This window comes from Denticeps clupeoides, chromosome 5 (assembly GCF_900700375.1).
Source record: "Denticeps clupeoides chromosome 5, fDenClu1.1, whole genome shotgun sequence".
Lineage (NCBI taxonomy): Eukaryota > Metazoa > Chordata > Actinopteri > Clupeiformes > Denticipitidae > Denticeps > Denticeps clupeoides.
In genome coordinates this window covers 31752135-31772559 of record NC_041711.1, presented here as the reverse complement: position 1 = coordinate 31772559, position 20425 = coordinate 31752135, and the positions used below count along the sequence as shown (strand labels likewise).

General features: G+C 43.0%; 3 protein-coding genes across 3 annotated transcripts in view; 2 read left to right on the top strand and 1 right to left on the bottom strand.

Annotated features, from left to right (window-relative positions):
• Positions 1 to 18: 18 nt before the first annotated feature.
• ncoa7a (nuclear receptor coactivator 7a) lies at positions 19 to 2714 on the bottom strand. Its single transcript, XM_028981499.1, has 6 exons — positions 2568 to 2714; positions 2352 to 2469; positions 1159 to 1284; positions 923 to 1075; positions 592 to 761; positions 19 to 512 (listed from the first exon to the last, which is right to left on the bottom strand). The coding sequence occupies exons 1-6, from the start codon at positions 2591 to 2593 to the stop codon at positions 377 to 379; spliced, it is 729 nt and encodes a 242-aa protein (XP_028837332.1). The 5' UTR covers positions 2594 to 2714; the 3' UTR covers positions 19 to 376.
• A 9086-nt stretch (positions 2715 to 11800) lies between these two features.
• Positions 11801 to 17362, top strand: cndp1 (carnosine dipeptidase 1). Its single transcript, XM_028980531.1, has 11 exons — positions 11801 to 11936; positions 12395 to 12538; positions 13055 to 13217; positions 14040 to 14128; positions 14400 to 14597; positions 14943 to 15027; positions 15116 to 15276; positions 15368 to 15532; positions 15626 to 15767; positions 16499 to 16646; positions 16741 to 17362. The coding sequence occupies exons 1-11, from the start codon at positions 11823 to 11825 to the stop codon at positions 16811 to 16813; spliced, it is 1482 nt and encodes a 493-aa protein (XP_028836364.1). The 5' UTR covers positions 11801 to 11822; the 3' UTR covers positions 16814 to 17362.
• A 1355-nt stretch (positions 17363 to 18717) lies between these two features.
• Positions 18718 to 20425, top strand: part of znf407 (zinc finger protein 407) — a 106286-nt gene continuing 104578 nt past the window's right edge. Inside the window, exon 1 of the mRNA XM_028980530.1 lies at positions 18718 to 18800. The gene's annotated coding sequence lies outside the window, so the exon portion shown is untranslated. The remainder of the gene's footprint in view (positions 18801 to 20425) is intronic.

The following is a 20425-nucleotide window of genomic DNA, read 5'->3' as shown; positions in this document are numbered from 1 at the left end:
AACGATGGACAAGGCATGTAACAAAAAGTTCTGTTTATTTGGAGACAGTGCCTGCACTGTAACGACAAATGTACCAAAATGTACAAATAAATACAGTAAGATAAAATATATAAAAATAAAAGCAAAGCAAAATGTACACATCGCTAACTCTCCATTTCAAATCAATCTTGTGCCCTGAAACGCATTTCTTGAACACAACATGTAAAACAACTTCACAGGCGCCAAGATGGCTTCAGAGCTGCTGCAACGTGGTGGAACAAGTTGAAAAAAAACCAAAACCCAAAGGGGATTCAACACAGGTGTAAACTAGTCAAAGGTCTGTCCATGAGAAAGAAACGTTTAAACCAAAATATTGCTTTTCCTGTTCTACTACTTTTCACTCAAAGGTCCAAGCTTCCAGCTCCTGCACAGTGAAGTCGTGATGAGGTGACAGAGGCTGGTTGTGGAAGGTATGGCAAGAGTAGCTTGAGCCCCGGTTCAGGTCAGCATCCAGCCAGAGGCCAAAGCGCCCCCTGCAGGAGACCACAAACACTTTCCACTCACGCTCGTTCACTTTAATGGCACTGTAAAGGCCTACAAGTGAATACTCACCCTCCTGCACCCATCTGTAGAGAATCAAGGAAGCCTTTCACAAAGTAGTAGTTTTCACCACTCCATCTGAAGATGTTAAAGTTTGGACTGAAGCTGTAGAGGAAGGTCTCTCCTGTGCCATAGCAGCATTCACTCACCCTGAATGGGTGCGATGAGAAGGCCCCAAACACCTAATTTGTTTAAAGAAATAAACCAATAAATTGATGTTGACATTGTACATTGTGAACAATCTTTCTGTATGATTTGGGGTAACTTATTTTATTACTGATGCCCTACTGAAATTTCTATTGAACATCCTGCAACATATCCTGATTTTATAAATGCTAATTACCTGGTTGTCCATGTCTTTAATAGCCAGGAGAACCGGACTGTCTATGCTGGCCATTCTCCTGTAGAGGGTCTTCAGGCTTGTGCCGTGCTCGGCAGTACTGTACACCAGACGCCATGAATATACCTGTATCCGTGCAGGCAAGTGTTTCACCAACTGCGGGCACAAAAGCATTCAGTCTGAATTCTACAAACCGGTCTCCAGAAAGTCGGACAAATCACTAGAAAAGTATTACACACGGTTTCAAGATGGTGGTCTCCTAGTATGAGGCTTGGGTCCCTCAGCACCGGCAGTAGATCATCAGGTTCTTCGCCCTCCAGAGAGAAACAGATGCTCTGTCTCCGCTTTTCATCTTTAATAAGGATCTAGGGAAGACAGGTTGCAAAAAATACATTTAAGTGAATGGTCACGTAAATCAAAAGCATTTACTGTATAGACAAAAAAAAAAATTATTCTCTGTTCCCTTTCAGTCCAGAGTTGATTTTACATTTAACTGCAAATTAAATTATATTTTGATTTCATGCTATTCTATACAATTCTAATATGTTGTGTGTTTTGTTGCAACAAATGAACACTTCATCTACTTCATCTTTACATACGTCTTTGATTTACATTTACAGCATTTATCAGACGCCCTTATCCAGAGCGACTTACAGTCAGTAGTTACAGGGACAGTCCCCCCCTGGAGCAATTTAGGAATAAGTGTCTTGCTCAGGGACACAATGGTAGTAAGTGGGATTTGAACCTGGGTCTTCTGGTTCATAGGCGAGTGTGTTACCCACTAGGCTACTACCACCCTAGAGTGATTGATATAGTACTGGCATGTGACATGCCATGAAATTATTTTGCCGTTATTTTAAAGTGCACAAACCTATGTGTTTTGACTAAACGAAAAAGGTGTTCCTTTGGTCACCGTCATGTGCAATAAATTCTGCTTGGAAAATTATGCCCTTTCATGAGTAAAGCCTACCTCTACATATGGCCCCTTGCCGTTCTTACTCATGTAGATGACCGTAATATTGCCTGCCATTGCCCTCGGTTTCTGGCGGCAGAAACGTGGTGATAATCTGGTGTCTAAATACGTGCTTCACACGATGGCTTAAAGTTCCCCGGTCAGGGTTGTTCTCGTGTGTAGGAGACCGGCGGAGTGCTCTCACCCCCCCAGAAAAGGCAGGAAGTTGCCAGATTGGGGTGGTCCGTAGCCAGATATGGGCCACAGCCACAAGATTTCAGTGTGTGATCTTAATTTACCAACTGAAGGCCTGTGTCTGCAGGTGTGTGTGTGTGTGTGTGTGTGTGTGTGTGTGTTGACCCGCATGACGGAGGGGGCGTGGCTGCGTGAACCGACCCCACGATTCAGGTTTCAGACTAAACACAGGAGGCAGGAATGGCCGAAACGATTCGGCTACGAAGCACGTTTCTCCCCCCTCACCTCCCAGTTCCTGGGTCCAGTTCCTGGGTCCTTCACGACCAGAAAGCTCTGCTCCGTGCTGTCTCGGTTGTAGATATCCGGCGACCACTGGACGAAGAAAGTGTAAAGGTGGTCCACCCTGTAAGATAAAGGGTCAACCATTTTATTAGTTGCCTTAATAATAATAATAGTAGAAGTAGTAGAAATAATAATAGTAATAAAGCAGCAGCAACTCACTCGCCCACGCTGTACGCGACCCCCATTGCGACGCCCTCCGCCTGTCCATGTTTCCAGCTGGCTCCGCGCTTTTATAGCCGCGGCGAGCCAAGGTCCCTCCCCGGGGCGACACCCGGCACCCTCCGCCCGTCCACGGAGCATTTCACAAGCGGGCCAGAAACGTGCGCGGCGCTGACACATTAACCCCGGCCGCCCGAGAAGGAAACGTGCGGCCGGACACGTAACGCGGCGGGCGGCACCGGCCACCGGCCTCCCGCCGCGGTTCAACCTGCGCTTTCATTCTACTTCCGGCGACAAAAGCCCGAATGCGAGCCGGGTTCTTTTTTTTGACTATCTTTTCTTTTTATGACTATTATTTTTTGATGCGTGTGCGCAAAAGCGGGACCCGGTGCGTGATCACGGCGGTACGTGCGACACGTTCGCATCAGAGCAGCGGATAAGAAATCAGTCTTCTGACGTCACAACTAAATGACCGTCGCGATTCTTAATTAACGTTTTTTTTTTTTTTGTTTTTTTTTAAAGGTTAAGGTGTGTTCGAAAGTTTGGCAACCTGGACAGAGGAGTGGAATTAAGCAAAGTAATCTCCTTTACTATTAAATATGTATAAATACAGTACAGGCCAAAAGTTTGGACGCACCTTCTCATTCAACGTGTTTTCTTTATTTTCATGACCATTTACGTTGGTAGATTCTCACGGAAGGCATCAAAACTATGAATGAACACATGTGGAGTTATGTAGTTAACAAAAAGTGGAGACCTGGCCTCCACAGTCACCGGACCTGAACCCAATCCAGATGGTTTGGGGTGAGTTGGACCCCAACAAGTGCTAAACACCTCTGGGAACTCCTTCAAGACTGTTGGAGAACCATTTCAGGTGACGACCTCTTGAAGCTCATCGAGAGAATGCCAAGAGTGTGCAAAGCAGTAACCAGAGCAAAAGGCGGCTATTTTGAAGAAATTAGAATATAAAACATGTTCAGTTATTTCACCTTTTTTTGTTAAGTACAGAACTCCACATGTGTTCATTCATAGTTTTGATGCCTTCAGTGAGAATCTACCAACATAAATGGTCATGAAAATAAAGAAAACACATTGAATACCCAAACTTTTGGCCTGTACTCTATATATATATATATACACACACACACACACACACACACACACACACACACACACACACATATTCACTTGTAATTTCTGCCCCTTATTGTATTGTGTTTTTGTATATTTGTATTTTCTGCTCTATTTTCTACTATGCGCACATGCGTATAGTGGCAGTAAAAGGCATTCTATTCAATTCTATCCTACTCAGAGCTCATTTAGATTAGTTTGTGTCAGCCAAAACCGATGCGTTATTCATAGCCTGGCCGAAACACGATGATTTGGGCTAATTCTTGGTTAACTTGTGTTGAATGCAGGAGGAAGGTCCTGGTGAAAGTGGCCTGTGTTCAACTGCTGTTAAGGCAGCCTTCTTCATCGTTACAGAGAAGCATTAAAGGGAAATTATATGATCCCCTTCAAGTTTACCTGGTTCAAAGCAAAATTGAATAAGCATTTAGTCTGTATGTACCGTTCATTCGATGTATCTGCGGTACAAATGGAGAACAAAATGCTTAAGGACTGTGCTGCATTCCAACTCTTGCCTAATTCCCGTTTTATAATCTACCAGCCCCTTCCTGCTCCGAAATGTTTGCTAATCCACATTTTGGCCTATTTTTGCCAGACTCTGTTAGATATATTCAAGAACACAACACACGCACATGTTTATTGCTGTAAAATCAATTGAATTGCACATTAGAAAAAAAGTAAAAAGGTAAGTATTCTCTTGATTCTCCTTTACACTAGAGATCCCTACTAATTAATTACACAATGAGCTAGGGACTAGGGCTGTTACAGCTGTGAAAATACTAAGGAAGGTGCTCGAAATACACAACTTGTCCATGATACACACAGATGAGACAAAGCAAGGACTACGGAAGCCAAAAATATGAGTTCTCAGTCGGTGCACTGGTACAGAGAAGACGGTCCTCTCTACAGGAGGGCACGGGGGAGAGACAATAAAAAGGCAGCCCAGATATAGCCTCGATTGGATGAGGTGCCGGGTTTGGTGCCGGCGACCCTGTTCCCAGAGGAACAGAGAAAGGCGAGAGTAGGATCTGGTGCAGGGAGGCTTCTCAGGGTCAGTTGTGGTCGCGTCAGGAGTAGAAATTGTTGGGGTGGCTGGCTGAGGGGCTGAGCCCTGCCCTCTCTTCCTTTGTGGGGCTGGTTGAATGGCTTTCCCACAACAACGAGGGTTCCATCAGGTCAATAACAGCAGTCCTCAAGGAACAATCCTCCAGTCAGTGTCAAACACACCCCCAACTGCCCCAAAAGCTCACGAATACTGGTGTAATCTGTACACTATGGAAACTAAGACACTATATAAAAGTTGAAGGGCAAACAAGGCACAGTTAAAACAACAGGGAGAAACAGGTGGACCTAACAAAGAGAGAAGAACAAGGTAAACGTCCTGCTCCAATAGTGGCCACTAGTGGCAGGCAGAAGGGCAGGGATGTGACATCCATAGGTTTGAGGTTTGCCAGCACTCAACTCATTCTCTTGTCCTTTGTGATGGCTACAGCCACATGAGGTAGGATCATCTCAAATTACGCCATTTGCCTTAACCTTACATTGTTTCACGTGGAGTGCATACATATATATGTACCCAGCTTTTTTTTATGGTATTACCTGCCAACAGAGTTTTTAGACTGATGGTATGAGCACAACCACTAACAGAGGACTTCAAAGCACTTCAGGACACTTCCTACAGGTCTGTTCCTATATCTGACGTCCACTGAGGTCCGGTATCTGTCTGGTTTTACTTATGCTCCTCCCCTCCAAATGCTATAATTTGCCACTCAACTTGATTTGAAAACAAAAATGCATACAATTATTATATAAAAATATAATTGTCACTGTAATATTATCATAAACCACTGTCAACACTGAGGAATGCGCTGGTTTCTCAGTTCGACTTCACCAGAACAGTCTTAAATGGATTGTGCCAGACTGAAAACCTGAATGTAGCAAGTACCATTCAGATGGAAAAGCCAGATTAGTACACTTGCCGTGGTACAGGCCAGATGCCGCTACAGAAAGCCTGACTGGCTGAATCTGGAAACAAGGCTGTGGCGGGGGCATATGTTCTGACAGCCGTTACGGGTTATAACCTGACATAATGAACCTATTTAACAATCTAACAAATGCAAGACACTGAAATCAGGTTCGTGGACTGTATGTTTTTGCAGACCTCACTACACCAGTTTTGAAAGTTAATTTATATAGTTACAATTAATGTTTTACTTGCTGTCTTCATATAGTCTGCAATAGATGACTGCCGGTAGTGTAGTGTAGCATAAACTGTGGTTCATCCATTTTGCAGTTTGAGGTTGTGGTTGACCCAATTACAGGCACTATGTACGTGCAGTGCTTTCTCTTTCTGTGCAAATCACCTTTCGCATCAAAGGTCTTTCCATACCGTTGAGTCAATGTGTGAACATTGTAAATGTGAAAGACAGACTGGCACACTGTGTGCAATTTTGCAGAACAAGAACACACAATTGACATTTCTGGAACTCGAGGATGTGCTATGCGAGTGAGAACCCACAAACAAAGTGGGTTGGTTGTGCATCATTCACTTTCATCACCTCCTCCAGCCAACTGAAAATCAGCCAACTACCGTATTGCTTCCCATACATGAATTTGTCACATTCATTCTCTGGTTTTATGTATTTATGTGAAATCTTACATATTTACGGTTAATTCTAACTGCATCAGAACATTTAATTTTCTTGCTGGAGGTTGCCCTCATCTAAGTGTTATTGAAAAGGAATATTAGGTTGCAGGTCAGAGGGTATTGCGTTAAGCCTGACTCCCTCATTCGACCCCAGAAAATGTACAGCTCAAACGGTCCAAAATGCCATTCATGTCCATGGTGAGCACATGTAAAGTTCTGACCACAAGTGTAAACTGTGATATCTACCACCAAGTCACCTAGTCGTCTAGTCACCTCTGTTTCACCCAAGTAGCCTGGCACGAACATTTCCCACAGAAGGTCAGCAGCACCAAGATCATTATTATTATATGGTTTTATGCTTTTGTTGTAACCAGTAAACTCTGTACTCTGGATGTGCTATACCAATTGATTTTTTTTTTTTTTTTTTTTTTTTAGCTTTTTTGAGTCCAAAGGATGGGTACAGCAAATGAGAGGCACTTCTTTCAATACTGGGGTGATTTTCATTGGTCTGGCAAGGACCCTTGGTTTCAGTGATATCATAAGACAGCAACATACAATGCTGAGCTAGACAGTCCTATATATCCTAATTGTAGCATGTCAACGAACCTGTGGAAAAATCAATCTGCTTACTGAAGTAGAGTTAGCACAGAGATTTACGCAATGCCCTGTCTTCAGCACCTTCAAACACCTTTGAGTTCTGTCTGCAAGTTGGCCCAAATCAACAATCAGTGCTTGACATCATAACGACCTTGTTGCTCAGTGGAATCAAATCCCGACTGCCAAGGATCAACATCTCGTGGACGGATCCCCAGAGATTTTGGCTGTTGCTGCGTGCAGGCTCCCCATCAATTGTCTTGATAGCCGATGAAATGGTGGACTAGAAGTGTTCACACACAGTGCACTTTACCACTAGCTAATGACGTCCAGTCCTCCATCCACGCACTTCTAAAACTGCTCATCAACATCCAAAGCTGCCAAGGTACCACTGAGGTCCCCTTGAGCAAGACGCCGTCCCCACTCACTGCTCTCCGGGCCCAGTGCTCACAAAATGATGGGTGAAATGCAGAGGATAAATTTCATTGTGTGCACCATGCGTGTATCACAATGACAAAATCCCTTTCACTTAACATACTGTAATTTGTGTTCAGCATGCATTGCAGCCTGCACTGTGGATGCTACTGGCCTGTGTCCAAAGGAAAATGGGGCACAAGTTGATCATTTCTCTGGCTTACAACACTCCTTTTTTTCTTTACTCATGAGAAATGAGAACCACAACGGGAGGGAGACAGAGTGAGACATCCTGCCAGAACTAGTCGAAAACTGCTAGTCGGCAGCAAGGGCAAAGGTTTTCAGGACAATTGAGTCGGTTCTGCTGAACACGTTGCAAGAATAGTTGAACGAGTGTTGCAAAGACAATTCCACCGACATATGTCATGTTCATGTTCATCTGTCAGGTTTCACCTTTAATGCAGTTCATTTAAAAAATAAGGTTCTTTACAAGAGGATGACACAAACAACACTACATTCAGATGAGCACTGAAGTCCACTGTGGGCTCTGTGGAAATACCTTCAGATACCACGTCTGCACAGGATACCATGTCTGTAGCAGTCTACAGGCAAATTTGACGTATTTTACACATTTATAATAATATATTGATACTAAACATTACTACTGGTAGAGTTAAAAGTATTTATACTTACACATTAAGCAATTGTATGTTATAAAGAAACCATTGCAGTAAGCTCTGTCAAATAATAAGAAACATTGCAAATTCTTTGCAAAAAAAGTTATTCCTATTAAGTGCCTGCCATAGAGTGTGTGTTGATCACTAGACAGACACATCGAGAGCACCAGATAACCTCTTGAACAGTCTTTTGAGGAGAGGTGAGAGAAAAATATTGAACATTCTGGGAAAATGTGCACAGGGTGAATCAATACAGTTGTGATGCACAGTGTAAGGAGCATAAATGTGCGTGGGGCTTAGATGGCCTACAATCACTGAAGGGCCAATTTAACATGGCCAGACCTCCTACCCTGACAGGCTTGGACCGATAATCTCACGTGAACACAGGGTGAACTAAACCAGAGGTCGCCGGGAATCAATCCAGGTTCCCCATGGAAGCAGATGCACAAAACTATTATTACCAAACAGCGGTGTCTTCTACATAATCTGAAGAGAACAGACATAATGAATGTTAAAAAACCCTGGAGAGTCCATTATGCAACTGCTGAGAAAATGTTAAAAGTATAGTAATACCTATGTTACAGTTTAACTTGGACTGTCAGTGATAAATCAATTTGCCGACTAAGGCATTTGCTAGAAAATTTAAAAGGACACACCAAAGAATGAACATAATGCAAATATATTACATTTTTAAATATATTATATAAATATAAAACAAGAACAATCAGGAAAGGTGGGTAAAGTAATGCAGTTGCATAACTGGTGGCAAAGCAAAACAGATCTGTTACCAAACCAGCATTATGAAACAGCTTAAACCAGAAAAACCCACAACATTTTTACCCCTTTTTAGGGGCAAAACATGTTACGATCTCTGGTAGACATTGCAGAGAGATTGCAAGTTGAGGCCAACTAGGTCCATAGTAAGGACTTGCTTGATCGTGCTTGTAGCTGAGCTGCCATCTGGCTACAGAATCCGGAGAGGTAGAACTCCCCCCTGTGGTGGTTTTACAGCACAGCGGCGTAGAGTCACAACGCCAACTGGAAAGCAACTGATTCCTGGCTCCTACATTCCATATGATCAGCATATACGCTGATCAGCCACAACATTAAAACCACGGACAGGCAAACTGAATGACATTTACATTTACAGCATTTATCAGACGCCCTTATCCAGAGAGACTTACAATCAGTAGTTACAGGGACAGTCCCCCCCTGGAGCAACTTAGGGTTAAGTGTCTTGCTCAGGGACACAATGGTAGTAAGTGGGATTTGAACCTGGGTCTTCTGGTTCATAAGCGTGTGTGTTACCAACTAGGTTACTACCACCCACTATGACATTAAATGTGACACCTGTGAGGAGATGGGAAAGAATTTGTTTGCATTATGTTTGTGAAATTAAACCTAACCAGAGACAATCCCTACATAAAGATGGAGACGAATAGTGAAGGAGTTTCAGGGTTGATACAGATGAACATTTGCATTGTTTTCAATTGGAGCCACATGGCTGCAGGCCTTAAACACAAGAGCAAGATGCTTGGGGTGTGTCTGCAATGCGACCGCATCTGGACACCACAGGGCACTGCGATATTCACTCACACCCATGCTCGTAGTTCTATATGGTGAGAGCACACAAAATGGCCTGATGCTTTACGGGTTAGCAGCAATCTTATAATCATATAACAATCATAACACAAATACAGTATAGATGTACAAGCATTTTGGTATCATCTAATCAGAAAAGCATCGCCATTTTATTGTATTTTTAAAAAGTAGCTCATCATACGAAAGTAAAGTATGAGCTACGAAAGTAGCTCATCATACGAAAGCTGACATTCCCTGCTGGGGGAAACTAGAGGACATAAAAGGACAGGAAATACTAAACCCCCCCCCCAAGGCTTTTATTTTTCCAGAAGAAATTGCTCAATGAGCATGTTTAATTAAAAGGAATTAACTGACCCCTAGCTTTCTGGATTAGGTCCGCTGGTCTTTTAATTGGTCTCAGGTATGTGCATGCTGTTCACAACTGGGAATGCACGAGAGGTAACTTTTTGTACATTTGCCTCGAGGTGTAAGCAGCACTTGCAATGAAATTAATAGTAGTTGGTTCGTCTTTATTTTCATTGCACAGGCACTTACACAACAGAGCTAGGCAACTTTATCTAAGGAGCATAAACACTTACATACATACAGATGAAGAAAAGTACAAGATATGAACCAGACAAACCAAAGAATGTGCAAAAACACTTTGCTACATAAGAGAATAAAAAAATAGTAAATAGATAGTAGTGTAAAATTATTGTACTGAATATATTTGCCCAGTGCATTTGTTCATGCTGGTGACATACAATAATTCTTTTCAGTACTTGTTGTGAGTACTAGAAATAGATTCTTCAAATTAGCATTTTCAGCCAAATGCACAGATCGTGTGACATGAAACAGACATCAAGAATCCCGTTAGATCTTCAACAATCTTTCCTCTGAAGGTGAGGTGATTGTCATTGTGAAGCACAGCACTCGATGCACACAACGAAATGTGTCCTCTGCTCTTAACCCATCACGCTTGGTGAACAGTGTGTGAGGACGTTGCTCAGTTGGGAATTCGAACCGGCAACCTTCTGACTATGGGTCTGCTTCCTCACTTGCTAGGCCTGTGCTCTGGCAAACGATGCAGGACCTTTGGACACAGTTGCTTCCCTCACACCATCACCCTCACGAACAACAGAGCTGCAACAAGGCAGCTTCTCTTGTTCCCTGCTCCAGATCCACAGTCTCATGCTCACTCACACTTCTGCTTTATGTGAATGTACAGTACAGGCCAAAAGTTTGGAAACACCTTCTCATTCAATGTGTTTTCTTTATGTTCATGACCATTTACGTTGGTAGATTCTCACTGAAGGCATCAAAACTATGAATGATCACATGTGGAGTTCTGTACTTAACAAAAAGTGGAGACCTGGCCTCCACAGTCACCGGACCTGAACCCAATCCAGATGGTTTGGGGTGAGCTGGACCCCAACAAGTGCTAAACACCTCTGGGAACTCCTTCAAGACTGTTGGAGTGACGACCTCTTGAAGCTCATCGAGAGAATGCCAAGAGTGTGAAAGCAGTAACCAGAGCAAAAGGCGGCTATTTTGAAGAAACTAAACTATGAATGCTGGTGTCTTCCTCTTGTAAGTCGCTTTGGATAAAAGCGTAAAGTAAAGTAAAGAATACAAAACATTCAGTTATTTTACCTTATTTGTTAAGTACATAACTCCACACGTGTTCATTCATAGTTTTTATGCCTTCAGTGAGAATCTACCAACGTAAATGGTCATGGAAATAAAGAAAACACACTGAATGAGAAGGTGTCCAGACCTTTGGCCTGTACTGTACGTATCTTGCCTTGTTTCTAATACGACCTGCCAGTTGCATGCCATGAAACGTAGTCGCTGCTGCAGACTGGCTGTTGCATGGTCGAGGCAAAGTTCACCCAACACATTCGCTGATAAAAGCGCGTTTAATAATCGATCATCGTAAGAGGAAAAAAAAAAGAAAAGAAAAAAAGGAGCAGTTTCGGCGGAGCAGATATTGGGGCCTCGGCTCTGACCGGCCTTGTTTGTCCATGTTGAAACTCGAACCGCTCCGGAGTTTGTTCAACCCGACCGCGGCCGGAAAATTCAATTTGCCGGCTTATCGCCCCCCCCCTGTGATGCAGTCTCGCCGGGAGGGGGTGGCAAGGTGGGGTCACGACGAGCCCGGGACCCCCGGCTTTTAAAAAGGGCTCCGCATAAATAATAAACGCACACGCAGCGATGCGCGTCCTCGTCCTCGTCCTCGTCCCGCTCCTCCTCGCCGCGCAGGCGGACGCGCTGGACTTGGAGAAGCTGACCCGACACGTCGACGGTCGTGTGGCCTCGTATGTCCAGGTAAGGTCCCGTCTCGCCTCGCCGCTGGTGTAGTTTTGTCTGCCTTTTCCCTGCTGCGTCCTACACTGTAGGACATATAATAATAATAAAAATAATAAAAATAATAAAAAAAAAAACACGCAAGCCAGTTGTCATCATGCTGATAAGATCGTAGCTGTTTGTTATAGAAGCCTGCAGACCAGGACCAGTTTCTCCCCCCTAAACAGCTGAAAATGTCCCACTGCCAATCACCTTAACATTGCACCGCACTTTATGTGCACTCTTATGTTCACTCTGTTTAGAAGATTTAGATTTGTTGTTGTTGTTGTACTTGAGAGACACCATCAACCAGAATCAAATTGAACATCCTCGGCCAATAAAGACGATTCTGATTCTGATAACCCGCAGTTCGGTGCGTGAGGTTAAGGAGGTCGAACGAGCCGACACCGATCTTGTAAAAGCTCACGTGTTTTTATCAGACCTTGCGAGAGTGGGTGGCGGTGGAAAGCGACTCCAGTGATGTGTCCAAGAGGCCGGAGTTACACCACATGATGAATCTAACCGCGGACAAGCTGAGGAGCCTGGGTGGGAAGGTGGAGATGGTGGACATCGGCCTGCAGGAGGTCAGAGATGCAGATGGTTTTTGTTCTTATAGGCCTGGTCACCTGGGAGTCTGTAATGTGAAGGCAGTGAATGTAGACTGACCAGTATTTCTCACTAATGGAGAGGTCACATTAAGGGACCATTAAAGGGGCAGTCCAGTAAGAAAAAGCATTTGGTGAATTATGTTGAACCATGTTGTTACTCCAAAGCGGACCACAAAATAATGGGGTGGTAGTAGCCTAGTGGGTAACACACTCACTTATGAACCAGAAGACCCAGGTTCAAATCCCGCTTACTACCATTGTGTCCCTGAGCAAGACACTTAACCCTAAGTGGCTCTAGGGGGGGACTGTCCCTGTAACTACTGATTGTAAGTCTCTCCGGATAAGGGCGTCTGGTAAATGCTGTAAATGTAAATGTAAGGCGCATCCTGTGAAATTTTCAGCAAAAGCAGAACGTCTGGATGTCTGGATGTTTTCAGTTATGGAATGCTACAGTGTTCTACCCCTTCTCACCATTCTCTTTATTGTACTCAGCTCCCAGATGGTAAATCCATCCCATTGCCAAAAGTGGTTACTGCTCAGTTTGGTGAGGATCCCAGTAAGCACACTGTATGTATCTACGGTCATGTCGATGTACAGCCGGCCAAGAAAGAAGATGGATGGGCAACGGAACCGTACAACCTGACCGACATCAATGGTAAAGGACACTGCACAGAGGGATCAACGTGGCACTGCTAATAATTGCAATGTCTCTCATACGTCTGAATTGTAATAAATACTGTGCTGTATTATACTATACTGATATTCTTCTGACAAACTGTCACTAGGGACATTCATGACATGGCATTCACTTAATTTGCCAAAAAATACAGTGTCTCACAAAATATTTTTCCTTGGGAGAACACTGAAGATATGACACTTTGATACTATGTAAGGTAGACGGTGTAAATTTGGTGTTAATATCTAAACCGCTGGCAACAAATTTGAGTACACCCCTAAGGGAAAGTGTCCTCTTAAATAACACGTTCGGCAGTCATGCAGCCCCAAATCAGCATGCTTGACTTTGCTTTGTTCTCCTCACCTGGTTGCCAGCATCTGGTCTGCTTGATCTTTAGAAGACGCTTCCTTCTGAAACAACAGTCATGTTGTTTGACGCAGTGTGCGGCGTAGGGTCTGAAGTGGCCCATACGCCCATAACACACGTGAGACCTTGGCACACTAACGAGTCACATGACAGCATGGAGGGAAAGTGGTTAATTGGGCAGAATTTGGACAGATTCACTCAGGGGCGTACTCACTTTTGTTGCCATTGGTTAATGGCCTTGAGGAAAGCAAATTTACACTCTTACACAAGCCGTACATTGACTACATTGTATCAAAGTGTCATATTATATATTCACACAGATATAATAAAATATTTACTTTTGTCAGATGCTGTATCACAACCAGTGCTGCCCTGTTAAATCGTCACAGAACATTGTGTTTGTTGTTTAGCTGCCTGACTTTTTCCAACCAATAGGAAACCTCTATGGGAGAGGAGCATCTGACAACAAAGCTCCGGTTTTAGCCTGGATTCACACAGTCGAGGCCTACAAAGCTCTCGATATGGTGCGTAAATTCATTATGTGAACCATCGGGTTAAACGTTAAAAACAACCTGTTGGTGTAGTGGTGGTAATGAATGTTGTCAGATGGAAGTAGCCCAGTGGTACATTTAATATAGTGCAAAGCTCAAAAAGCACAGTTCAGCACCGTGTGTCTGTACTTACTGAATATAAGTTGCTCAGGATGAGATAAGGTTAGGGTATAAACTCACAAACTGACAGCTGACAGAACTGTCAGAACCAGGCTGACTTCACATGTTCCCTCTTTTCCTTTAGGAGCTGCCTGTGAATGTCAAATTTCTTATAGAGGGCATGGAGGAGACTGGGTCCAACGGTCTGGAGGCCATGATTATTGCACAGAGGGACACTTTCTTCTTGGATGTGGATTATATAATCATATCTGACTGTGGCTGGCTGAGCCGGCGACCTGCCCTCACCTATGGAACCAGGGGGAACTGCTACTTCTTTGCTGAGGTTAGGATTGACAAATGTAACCCTCTTTCAATGTTTAACCAACATTAATGTTAGACCAAGAAGAGCCAGACTAATGTCTAGCATTTGTCTTTACTCATCTCAGCCGATTTTGCTGCAACCCCCCCACTGCAGGGTTTGACTGAATGAAGAAATCTTAGTGGACCTTTAACCTATCCTAACCTATTTCAACCTATTTAAAGATGCCCTAAATCTGTCACCTTATTAGTTCACATATTCTGTACTGAGAATGCAGGCTACCATGATAGGAAATGGGCAACTTCAAAATGCAAAAACATGCTCCTTCATTATAGCGAAATTTAGTTTTCTTTTTTCTGTCATATACAGGTAGAAGGCCCCAAGCAGGATTTACATTCAGGGGTCTATGGAGGAACTGTAATAGAGCCAATGACTGACCTGATTGGCATCTTAGGTGAATGTTACATTAATGTTATAGACACAACATATCAAAATACACAAAATACTCTATTAACTCTATTACACAAAATCTCATTTTTAAGACACACTAATCAGTCCCAGTGGAAAAATACTTATTCCTGGAATCAGGGAGGCTGTTGCCCCCTTTTCAGATGAGGAATGGAAAATGTACCAAGACATTGAGTTTGACATGGAGAACTACAAAGAAAAGCTTGGTGTAAAGGACCTGATGTACAACAATAAAGTAAGCATGGCAAGACTTCATGTATTAATAATGACACACAATTCTTCAAAATCTGCTTTCAAAATTCAGACATCTTAACCCTGTCCCTCAGGTGGACTTGCTTGCACATCGTTGGCGCTACCCCACTGTATCTATACATGGCATAGAGGGAGCTTTCTCCGCCTCTGGCTCCAAAACTGTCATTCCAGCCAAAGTGACAGGAAAGTTCTCCATCCGTCAAGTACCTAACATGGACCCTGCTACAGTAAAGAAACAGGTATGCTGAAAACGATGACCTTTGGTTAATAGTTTGTATTACTCATGGGCTTTTACACTACTCTGCTGTTGAGTTAATGAATTTTTTTTGTAGGTGACAGAGTACTTGCACTCTGTGTTTGCAAAACGGAAGAGTCCGAACAGCCTAAAGGTGACCATGATTATTGGAGCGAAGCCATGGTTGGCCGATACCCAGCATTCTTTGTATGAGGCAGGGAAAGAAGCAATTAAGAAAGGTGATCTTGCGTGTATATTGCATCAACTGGGTTTTACATTTTTACACTTTTGTCACACAGTTGCCCAATATGTATTATTACTTATTAAATACAGTACTAAAAAGTGACCAGAGGGGAGCATTGATGTGTAATTCTACATGTACACTAGCAGTCAAAAGTTGGGACACACATTATAGAACAAAACGGAAGACACAGGACTATGAAACAACACACGTGGGGTTATGTAATAAACAAACCAAAAAATATCAAAGAAGACAATATTTTTTGCTGTGATGGCAGCATTTCATTTACTTTTAGAGCATTTTATCCAGAGCGATTTAAAATCAGCAGTTACAGTGACAGTCACCCTGGAGCATCTTAGGAGGTTGCTCAGGGACACAATGGTAGTGAGTGGGATTTGAACCTGGGTCTTCTGGTTCATAGGCGAGTGTGTTACACACTAGGCTACTACCACCATTTCACATGCTTGGCTTCTCTCAACCACCTTAAAATAGAGAAATGGGATGGTTGTTTAAAGGCTTATGTTGAACACTTTCTGAGCTTTCAATATAGCCACTAAAACTCAATGTTTCTTACTTTGGGTTCCTCTAAATGGCCTCATCTTTGTTTCAATAACTGCCATAGATTAGGTGTTTTCATTTGACTTTGACTGGCAGTGTACATAAACATCAATTGCAAATTTTGGCACACTGTGAATGAAAAAAAGTCATGATTGTGATGTTCTTTTACAGTTTTTCAAGTGGAACCCGACTTAATCCGTGAAGGAGGCACAATTCCAGTTGCTCGCACATTCCAAGACGTGACAGAGAAGAGCATAATCATGCTCCCTATTGGAGGCTTTGATGATGGCCTGCATTCTCAGAATGAGAAAATGAGCAGGTCAGATGATGGTCATGGGAGGAACAATTTTACTGCAATTTAAGATCATACAATACATCAGTATTTTGATGCCACCTGCTTTTATGTTTTTCAGGTACAACTACATTGAGGGGACAAAGCTGTTTATAGCTTACCTTCATGAAGTGGCCCAGATCAAGAAGGTGTGATGAGGCCAATCGGTTGTCACAGCCAGTATATATTTTTGTGTTATTGTACGCTGAAATATGTCATACACTTTCATTTTCTGACATTTTCATGATCCCTTCGAGAATTCTAGAGGATAGGATGTGTCTGTTTTCCATTTCTTTCCTTATTAGACAATATTATAATTACTTGACACATAAACATTTTAGGATTATATCTGAATAAATCCAAAACGTTCAACTATTTATCACTTTGTGATGTCAGGCTGGCCATGTGAAGTTTGCATCTGAAGTTCACTGAAATTGCCTTGCTTGGCCTGGATAACTGCATGTAGAATATTGCAGGAATGGACGAATGGCAATAATTGCGTTTACTGACCAGACAATGTGCCCCAACTAGGCTCTGATGCTTATAAATGACTTACGAGTCAGCTGAGTTGTAAGGGTTATAATTAAAAAATGTATGGTAAGGAAAATTGGGGAAACACTGAACTACTTTAAAGCACACAAAAACCACACATTAACCACAATGTGCCTGTTTTATTTTAGCGATATAAAATAGATTTTACATTTCACTGTTTTGACATTGTGTTATGTTCAACAGTGTACTTTTAGAAAGCGATTACAAATGCAGCCATTATTTCATTAGTTAACTGGATTTTTAACAAACAAATACCTGCATTCTAATGATCTTAATGAAAAATGAGCTGTTGCTACCATCTCTGTCAAATATTCTTAACTGAGATGAATTAACTGTAATTATGGAAAGGGTAAACAATGTCTTCAACAGCATGCTTCCATTTATCACCCCAAGAACCTGTCCATACGCCAATTAAAGTGCATGTTAAATCTGTCTTGATACCGGCCAAGGGTGAGAGCTGCCACTGGATGCAGGTGATTAATCACTGACCATCCATCTGCAGAGGGCTGTTGCGTTCTGGCACGTCCATTACAGGCCAGCCAGTGGGAACCCGGGGAACTTGAGCGCATGGGGAACAACCTTATCACCAAGGAGACAGAAACCAGGTCATTTCATTAAGGGTTGGATTACAGGCCCACGGAGAAGGCTTAATAATGTCCACTGCGGCATTCCAGCATTTGACAAACCGATCATTTGTTTTGTATGACTAACACGATATCTGCAAAAAACAATGTGTGTAATAGGAAATAATTGTATGACAACCTAGATTTTTTGGCTCGTTGGTCTAAGCGGTGTGATTCTCGCTTTGGGTTTGACAGGTCCCGGGTTCAAATCCCGGACGAGCCCATTCAAAAGTTCTGGTTGCTGTGATGTTTGGTGGGTAAGGAAGCTGACTCGTAATCAGAAGGTTGCCGATTCCAATCCCAAGCTGCCACTGTCCCCACGTATTGCTCCCCTGGGGCCTTTCATTGCTGCCGACTGCTCACCAAGGGTTAAAAGCAGAGACCACATTTCACTGTATGCACTGTGTGCTGTGTCACACGTGACAACTAATCACTTACTGAATGAGTACATTTACAGCATTTATCAGTTGTCCTTATCAGTATTTACAGGGACAGTCCCCCTGGAGACACTTAGGGTTAAATGTCTTGCTCAGGGACACAATGGTAGTAAGTGGGGCAAGTGTCTTACCCAGTAGGCTACAACTACTAAAATAATTAAAATAAAAAAATTAACATAAAAAACACTTTTTGCATATCTGCATTTAGACATGAAACACCGGGGTGTGTTTTTTTTTTTTTTGCTACAAACTATTACTAAATGAATTAAGGGGTGAATTGGGACTTAACGTAAGACCTTCTATGAGAGACAGAAATATGAACGCGCAACAATATTCAGTTGTAGACTACACAACATTGCACAGGTGTCTACGCGCAAACGTCAAAGACGGAAAAGTTATACGGGTTTCTGCAACAGCCCCCCCTACCCCGAAAATACAGCTGGGAAGGTGACGTAACATGCGTGCTACGGTACGCCATTTGTGACTAAGAGCAAAAAGCGCGGACGGGGGAAATTCCGAGTAATTACCAGGTAAGGATTTGAAACACGGCATGTGGAGAAAATGTACGCGTCCGTCCTCTTGTTCGAAAGCATTGGGCAAAATGCGGCGTTGCTACTTTTATCGAGTGGCGCGCAAGAACAGTTATTTTAAAGGCCGCTTTTGGATTGCTTTTTGGGCCTCTGCGCTGCCGTCGTTTTCAGAGCCTGCGAGGGGATAAGTCCCGCCCCTGCCGCGCTCCTATTTGCTGAGCGACGGAATACTTTTACTCAATTGGACCGCGTCGGTGTCGTTTAAGATAACTGTGACCGGGAAGTGGTACGTTAGCTTAGCTTTCGATTTGCGCTTTAGCTACGGCGATGCTAGTTACGGAGTCTCGCTCTTCTCAGCGCACAAAACAAGAGTTACCCTTTTGGGCTAGAAATGTCCATTGTTTTTATTTTCGAACGCCTCTGCCGCCATCGAAATTACTGTCCAATTATGTTTAGAGGTTTTACATTAAACGCTCCACACCGACAGGACGTTTATCTATCCAGCCATGGCTAAGCTAGTCCGCTTGCGGCGTTAGCAATGACCAGGCCCGGTCAGAGCCAATAGTCTGTAAGTGAAGCTAGACAGCTAGTGGGGAAAAAGCCAATAGTGGAACCAGTTGTGGTCATTATAAAAGCAGGGTTTATGTAGTTGTGGTTATTCCTGCATTTTGTCAGTCTACACAGACGCGAAACTGTACCGTATTTTGCGCATAGGCAGCAAATACAACCACTCATAGACGTCTGAAGAAAAACGAATTCACATCAATAAATTCATTTTCATTGCAGCGTATTTCATGTCCAGCGTTAAACCAGTGTTGTCCAAGGACACTTATTACACGTTCACAATGAAAGACACCGTATTGTTATCTAATTAGGATATTAATGTCACATTCTATGCTTTAACACGTGTGGAAATGAACAATGATGTGCATGTTATATACTCCCAGTTTCCTTGTATGTAATTAACAGTGGTCTTTTCTCAGGCCAGTCTCAGGACTGAACATACAGGGGGTTTGCGCTAAGTGACGAAATGTCATCAGTATTATTAGTTCATGGCCCATTATGCACTTCCTCCAGACTCTTCTGAGACCCATATTTCTCCCTCAGATGGACGTCTTGGTGGGGGAAATGCCTTATGAATACGGCTCATTGTGTTTATGGAGCACAGCTGCAGGGGTCTGTGGTATGTGTCATTAGGTGCTGAATGTGAGGTGGGGAGTGGCATGCCAAATGGAGTCCTCTATGCTCCCTGGTAATTATAGCGATCAGACTTAGAGGAAAATGGGAGGTAGCAGCAGGTCGTCAGAGGAGGAGGGCAATCTGACATGTCATCTGACAGTGCATCACCGCCGCCACCAACGCCATCATCATTATGGCTCTGTGCTCTACTGCAGACTGTTACCGGTTTGCTATGAGATGATGAAAATGATACAGAAATACCATGTAGTTGATCTATAGGCGGGTTTGTAAGGAAGCAGTAAACACTTAAGACTCACAATTGATTGGAAAATCGTGTTATACATGAATTACTTATGTAGCTACACAAAGCACCACATATTGATATCAGTGCTCCACAGAATGGTTGCTGCTGTAATTTGGATCAGATGGTTATTAATATTATTATA

Coding starts and splice junctions, on each gene's coding strand:
- ncoa7a (XM_028981499.1), bottom strand. CDS start 2,593: ATGGGGGTCGCGTACAGCGTGGGCGA. Junction 1,285..2,351: donor CTGGACCCAGGAACTGGGAG/GTGAGGGGGGAG, acceptor TGTCTTCCCTAG/ATCCTTATTAAAGATGAAAA. Junction 1,076..1,158: donor GAGACCACCATCTTGAAACC/GTGTGTAATACT, acceptor TTGTGCCCGCAG/TTGGTGAAACACTTGCCTGC.
- cndp1 (XM_028980531.1), top strand. CDS start 11,823: ATGCGCGTCCTCGTCCTCGTCCTCGTCCCGCTCCTCCTCGCCGCGCAG. Junction 12,539..13,054: donor TGGACATCGGCCTGCAGGAG/GTCAGAGATGCA, acceptor TATTGTACTCAG/CTCCCAGATGGTAAATCCAT. Junction 13,218..14,039: donor CAACCTGACCGACATCAATG/GTAAAGGACACT, acceptor TCCAACCAATAG/GAAACCTCTATGGGAGAGGA.